The sequence below is a fragment of the Trachypithecus francoisi genome, unplaced genomic scaffold (genome assembly GCF_009764315.1).
Source record: "Trachypithecus francoisi isolate TF-2019V2 unplaced genomic scaffold, Tfra_2.0 Lachesis_group14, whole genome shotgun sequence".
NCBI lineage: Eukaryota > Metazoa > Chordata > Mammalia > Primates > Cercopithecidae > Trachypithecus > Trachypithecus francoisi.
The window spans coordinates 58,028,709-58,035,757 of record NW_022681459.1 but is presented as its reverse complement, the minus strand read 5'-3'; the positions used below and the strand labels follow the sequence as shown (position 1 = coordinate 58,035,757).

General features: G+C 47.8%; 1 protein-coding gene across 2 annotated transcripts in view; it reads left to right on the top strand.

The window, feature by feature from the left end:
• The first annotated feature begins 418 nt into the window (after nt 1-418).
• The window catches only part of SAMM50 (SAMM50 sorting and assembly machinery component), a 45,441-nt gene continuing 38,810 nt past the window's right edge, over nt 419-7,049 (top strand). The window contains exon 1 of one of the 2 annotated variants that reach the window (XM_033233683.1): nt 419-631. In XM_033233683.1, the coding sequence (XP_033089574.1) occupies nt 611-631 (21 nt within the window). In that variant the 5' untranslated portion in view covers nt 419-610. The remainder of the gene's footprint in view (nt 632-7,049) is intronic. The other variant, XM_033233685.1, reaches the window with a different exon arrangement.

The following is a 7,049-nucleotide window of genomic DNA, read 5'->3' as shown; positions in this document are numbered from 1 at the left end:
TTGTGTAGCAGATGCCGGTGAGACCCGACTACCGCAGGCCGGGGGTGGCCGGACCCGGGGTCTCCCCTCTGAGCCTCGGGGCTTCACCGGCGCGTGGGGACAAGCACAGCACCCTCGGGGTCGGGGTGCCAGGAGGGCTAAGAGCAGCAGGACTCGCGTGACACCAAACAGCTGGCCTGATCTCTTTCAGGCGCCAGCGCCAGACGCCAGCCTCCCAGCGGACCCTCTCGCAGACCCACCTTCACCGCGCCCTCCACGCGTCCTCCCCGAACCCTCCACGCACCCTCCACGCGCCCTTCCCGCACAGTCCAAGCGACAGCAGCTTCGCGGATGTCAGTGAACGCTCTTCGCTTGCGCAGTCAAGACGTCCTCCGCGTCCGTGTGAACATCCGGGTCACAGGCTCATAAGGACCAATGAGCGAAGGAACCGCGAGCTAGGGGGCGGGGAGAAGGCGGGACATCATGGCCGCCCCCAGTGCTCCGCGTCCGGGGGCTTGTGGGAGTTACCTTGACCTGCAGCTCCGCCACCGCGGACCAGCTTTCTGCTGTCAGGAGCAGACGGTCGGTCCCGCCCGGGCAGCTCTGCGAGGGGGCGGCTGGAGAGGGAACCATGGGGACTGTGCACGCCCGGGTAAGAGGCCCAGCGACCCGCGGGCTGCGAGGCCTCTGGGCCAGCAGGGCAGACGGGCGCCGCTGGGAGACGCTGTCGTGGCTGCGCCCGGGGTTCCCCGGGAGAGAGGGTGCCGAGGGTTCCGGGCTGGGTGGAGGAGGCCGAAAAGATGTCGCCTCAGGCCAGCGAGTCTCTCAGACCTTCGAGCAGGAACCTGATACTCAGGAGGGACGAGACTTGCTCAAGGTCACTCAGCGAGTCGGTGGCCCAAAGGACTTGCGAACTTTCTGTGATGTCTTAGACAGCAGTGCATGTGCTTTTTCTTTGCATGATTTTAAGTTTTCTGTTTTTACTGGTCACTTCCAGCTTTTTCCCGCTCAGCCGCTGCTGGAGCCGTTGTAGCCTCCTAAAGCAACAAGAATCCTTTGAAGTCTTCTCAAACCTCGCTAGGGGTCCTCTTTTCTCCTGTTTAACGTGCAAAAGACGGAACCGCTCCCTGCCTTGCTTTTTTGAAGCGGAGGTAGTAATAATACCTACCTCGCCTGGCTTTAGAGCGAATTAAAAGACAATGCATGTGAATACTTGGCTGCCTGGCGCCTAACTAACTATACTGGTTGCCAAACTCCTCTTGTTTATCCTAATCTTAAATAAGGGCCAGATAATGAGTGACTTCTTCAAAGTCACATAGTTACTGCTTCCAAATGGCCTAAAACCTCAAATTTACTGAGTCTCAGCCCCAACACTACTTTTCTACTACAGCTTGGATTGTTTGACTTGACCTACATAGACGTTTTCAGTAGTTCCCCATTAACTTCCAAAAAAATTTAGCACAGAAGTCGCAGCCTGGCATCCATAATTGGACTTAACTTACCTTTATATGCCTTCCATTCAGATCAAACACCGTTTCTCTTCTGACATCTCTTTGTGTAACTGTAATAGGTCTGTTGCTCAGTGTGCTCGGTAAGTCAATACACTGAGACACTGGGTTGCAGCAGAGTTTCAGTTGCAGGGCCGCTGAACGAGGAGATGGGAAAACAGAGGAAACCTCGAATCCATCTCTTTCAGGAGTTTGGACCTAGTGTTTTTGCTGAAGTGTGGAGATCCTCGATTGATGGAAGAGTGCGGGGTGAAGTTATGGGACAGGGAGATGAGGAAACTTCTCATGCTGATTCTATTCCTCTGTTGGGGGAAGGAGTCTTCAAACTGGTTGACAGCGTCAGTTTTGCTGGAATTCAAGATCTGAAAAACATCTAAAGCAACTCTTAAGCAAAAGCCTTATGATTCTGATTTTAGAAATCCTATCTAAAATCAATGGGGATGCAAATAGTGTCTGTGATTTTTGGTTACAAGGAAGTAGGTCAAAGTGCAACCTGAGCTCTTCCTACCATCTTGGCTCCTGTGGAGGCTTGCTGGGAACAGGACTTCTGAAAGGAAATGTGTGTGGAAGGCTGTGGTCCAAGGCCATTTTTGCTGGCTGTAAGCGGAGTCTGGAACCAAATTGAGCACATAGCTCTTCTTAAAATTGAAGGTGTTTATGCCTGAGATGAAACAGGATTCTATTTGGGCAAGAGATATGCTCATGTATACAAAGCAAAGAACAACATAGTGACTCCTGGTGGCAAACCAAACAAAGCCAGAGTGATCTAGGAAAAGGTAACTTGGGCCCACGGAAACAGTGGCCAAATTCTGAAGCAGTCTTCCTGCTTAGGCTATTGGACCCAGAATCTGAGTAATGCTGTACCCCTCAAGGATTTAAACTAATGAAATGTCAATAAATCAATGTGGATTTGTGCTCTTGAAAAAAAAAGGCAACCTAATGAGTGGTTAATTATAACTACATTTCTTTTGAGATGCAGTCTCACTGTGTTGCCCATGCTGGAGTGCAATGGTGCGATCTCCGCTCACTGCAACCTCTGCCTCCCAGGTTCAAGTGATTCTCCTGCCTCAGCCTTCCATGTAGCTGGGATTACAGGCGCCTGCCACCACAGCTTGCTAATTTTTGTATTTTTAATGGGGGGGGGGGTGTCACCATGTTGGCCAGGCTGGTCTCGAACTCCTGACCTCTGGTGATTTACCTGCCTCAGTCTCCCAAAGTGCTGAGATTACAGGCATGAGCCACTGCACCCAGTCAATTATAACTACATATCTGTCCAGAATTCTTGTTAGCCCTGTAAGAATGGCTTCATTTGGACCACACTATTGCACTCCATTCCCTTCCCGTCACCCATATTCAGCATCAAAATATTCCCATCTTTTAGAACTCTGTTCTGAAACCTCTTTATCTCTCACGCATTGGATGAGCTTCTGCCTTTCCGTGCCATTTCCTTTGGTGCCATTTACATTTTGCCTTCTTTTGGGTCTGTTTGCATTTTCGTCTTATCCTTTGATCCTAAGTTTCTAGATGTGATGGTAGGAACTGCGTCTCCTTGGCTTGCATCCCCTGTGGCATCTTGAACAAAGTAATCACTCGTTATTTATTCAGCTCTTATTTATTGATGGCCTGCTATGTGCCTAGTATTGTGATAGGTGCTAGGGATACAGGGAAAAAAGTATCTGCCTTTATGGAGCGCTTTTTTTTTTTTTTTTTTTTTTTTTGAGATGGAGTCTTGCTCTGTCGCCTAGGCTGGAGTACAGTGGCGTCATCTCGGTTCACTGCAACCTCTACCTCCCAGGTTCAAGTGTTCTACTGCCTCAGCCTCCCGAATAGCTGGGACTACAGGCGTGTGCCACCATACCCAGCTAATTGTTGTATTTTTAGTAGAGACGGGGTTTTGCCATGTTGGCCAGGATGGTCTAAATCTCCTGACCTCATGATCCACCCTCCTTGGCCTCCCAAAGTGCTGGGATTACAGGCATGAGCCACTGAGCCGGGCCTGTGGAGCTCTTTTTACATTAAAATTGGTGTTCCTTTGATGAGTGTATTGAGAAAAAGTGTTTTCAGTTTTTTTATTTGAACTTTTCATCCCACTAGCCAGTGTCTTTCAAACTTTTTGATCAAGACTCACAGTAAGAAAGCATTTGCCATTTACCACCTGGTACTCATGCTTATGTCAAACAAAATTTTGTGCAGTCATACTTATTACTATATGTTATGTATTGGGTTATAGTTTCAGTTTTCTTTCTTTCTTTCTTTTCTTTTCTTTTTTGAGATGGAGTCTTGCTCTCTGTCCCAGGATGGAGTGCAGTGGCGTGATCTTGGCTCACTGCAACCTCTGCCTCCCGGGTTCAAGTGATTCTCCTACCTCAGCCCCCACCAAGTAACTGGGATTACAGGCACATGCCACCACACCCAGCTAACTTTTGTATTTTTACTTGAGATGGGGTTTCGCTGTGTTGGCCAGGCTGGTCTTGAGCTCCTGACCTCAGGTGATCCACCCGCCTCAGCCTCCCAAAGTGCTGGGATTTCAGGCATGAGCCACCGCGTCTGGCCTGTTGTTATGTTTTCTATTGGATTCTAGTCTATCTCGCTTTAAAGATGCTGTTCATAATGTGGGGAAAAGAAAGAAAGATCAGCCTGGTACTATGTTTATATGGAAAGAAGTAGACATAAGAGACTCCATTTTGTTCTGTATTTGAGATGCTGTTAATCTGTGACCCTACCCCCAACCTTGTCCTTGCAAGAGACATGTGCTGTGGTGACTCAAGGTTTAAAGGATTTTGGGCTGTGCAGAGTGTGCTTTGTTAAACAAGTGCCCGAAGGCAGCTTGCTGGTTAAAAGTCATCACCATTCTCTTAATCTCAAGTACCCAGGGATACGCACACTGCCAAAGGTGGCAGGGACCTCTGCCTAGGAAAGCTAGGTATTGTCCAAGGTTTCTCCCCATGTGATAGTCTGAAATATGGTCTCGTGGGAAGGGAAAGACCTGATCATCCTCCAGCCTGACACCCGTGCAGGATCTGTGCTGAGGGGGACTAGTGCAAGAGGAAAGAAGGCCTCTTGGCGGTTGTTGGCAGTTGAGATAGAGAAAAGCATCTGCCTCCTGCCCATCCTGGGCAATGGAACATCTCGGTATAAAACCTGATCGTATGTTCTGTTTACTGAGAAAGGAGAAAACCGCCTTAGGGTGAAAGACGGGACTTCCTAGCGCAATGCTGCTCTTTATGCACTAAAAAGGTTTATGGAGATGTTTACATATGCATATCAAGGCACAGCACTTTTCCTTAAACTTATTCATGTCACGGAGAACTTTATTCATATGTCTTACTGCTGACTTTCTCCCTACAATGATCCTATTATCCTGCCACTTCCTTTTCTTTAAGATGGTAAAGATAATTATCAATAAATACTAAAGGAACTCAGAGACCTGTGGGTTCTCTGCATGCTGAGTGCCGGTTCCCTGGGCCCACTTTTTCTTTCTCTATACTTTGTCTCTATGTCTCATTTCTTTTCTCAAGTCTCTCGTTCCACCTAACGAGAAACGCCCACAGGTGTGGAGGGGTAGGCCACCCCTTCACATAACTCATTCAATTTATTTCATGTCCCATACCCACTGCTTTGCACATGGTGCTCAATACAACTTATTGACTGACTGGTAGACTGATCTGCTTCAAGGTTAAAGGCTACATCCAAATATTTATTTTTTTTTATATTACGCACGCGCGCACACACACACACACACACACACACACTTTTTTTTTTTTTTGGAGACAGAGTGTCTCTCTGTGGCCCAGGCTGGAGGCTGGAGTGCAGTGGCCGGATCTCAGCTCACTGTAACCTCCGCCTCCCGGGTTCACGCCATCCTCCTGCCTCAGCCTCCCAAGTAGCTGGGACTACAGGCGCCCGCCACCTCGCCCGGCTAGTTTTTTGTATTTTTTTTTAGTAGAGACAGGGTTTCACCGTGTTAGCCAGGATGGTCTCGATCTCCTGACCTCGTGATCCACCCGTTTCAAAGTGCTGGGATTACAGGCTTGAGCCACCGTGCCTGGCCCCCCCCCCCCACACTTTTTAATAGAAGCAGCATCTCACTATGTTGCCCAGGCTGGTCTCAAACTCCTGGGCTCAAGTGATCCTCCCACCTGGGCCTCCCAGAGTGCAAGTGCTAGGATTACAGACACGAGCTACTGTGCCTGGCTCAAATATTTATTTTAGTGCATTTTACCAAACACTCATCCCATGACTATTCTTCTAGGCATAGAATTTATGGGATGTAAATTCTATGAGGATGAGGTTCTTATAAGTGCTTGTTACATAGTAGGATCTTAATATTTGGTGAACGAATGAATCTCTATTAGTAACACAGTTACTAATATTTTGATTAAACTATATTTACAGGGTATTAATCCTATAATGACTTTAGGGTTTAGAGATAATAGAAAAATAGACTTAAGATGTATGAATAGGTGTAAGAAGTTGTAACTGTGAAACCTCAAAGAGGTCATCTCTTAAAGTCTGGATTTTAGATTAAAGGATACAGATGGGCCTGGCAGATCTTTGGTGAACCTTGTTTTGTGCTTGGAGATTTTAGGAAGTGCAGTGGAATTTTTTCAGCATAACGGGATATAAACCTTTTCCCAGATAAAGCATTTTTGCTAAGCGTTCAGATTAAGATGAGTATGTGCACATAATCTACTTTGTTCATATTTTTGAGAAATAGAATTCCAGTTTGAAAATATTGCACAACAAAAATGAAGATAATGATAGGAAATTATCTGTTCTTTGCCTGGCATTATCTTCCTCACCCACAAGGACCCGGTCTTGGTCACTGCTGTGAACCCAGCACCCAGCACACAGTGGGCTTTCAGTACTGATTTGTTAAATGAAAGAATGACGGCCGGGCGCGGTGGCTCAAGCCTGTAATCCCAGCACTTTGGGAGGCCGAGACGGGCGGATCACGAGGTCAAGAGATCGAGACCATCCTGGCGAACACGGTGAAACCCCGTCTCTACTAAAAAATAAAAAAAACTAGCCGGGCGAGGTGGCGGGCGCCTGTAGTCCCAGCTACTCGGGAGGCTGAGGCGGGAGAATGGCGTAAACCCGGGAGGCGGAGCTTGCAGTGAGCTGAGATCCGGCCACTGCACTCCAGCCTGGGTGACAGAGCGAGACTCCGTCTCAAAAAAATAAATAAATAAATAAATAAATAAATAAATAAAAGAATGGAAAAATCGTTCATTCCTCATTCCACAAATATTTATTGAGTACTTTTGAGGTGCCAGGACAGGTGAAAATAAGAAAACAGGCCAAGCGCAGTGGCTCACACCTGTAATCCCAGCACTTTGGGAGGCCGAGGGGGGTGGATGACCCTGAGGTCAGGAGTTCAAGACCAGCCTAGCCAACATGGTGAAACCCTGTTTCTACTAAAAATACAAAAATTAGCCACGTGTAGAGGGATGCCCCTGTAATCCCAGCTGGCTGGGAGGCTGAGACAGGAGAATGGCTTGAACACGGGAGGCGGAGGTTGCAGTGAGCCGAGATCATGCCATTGCATTCCAGCCTGGGCCA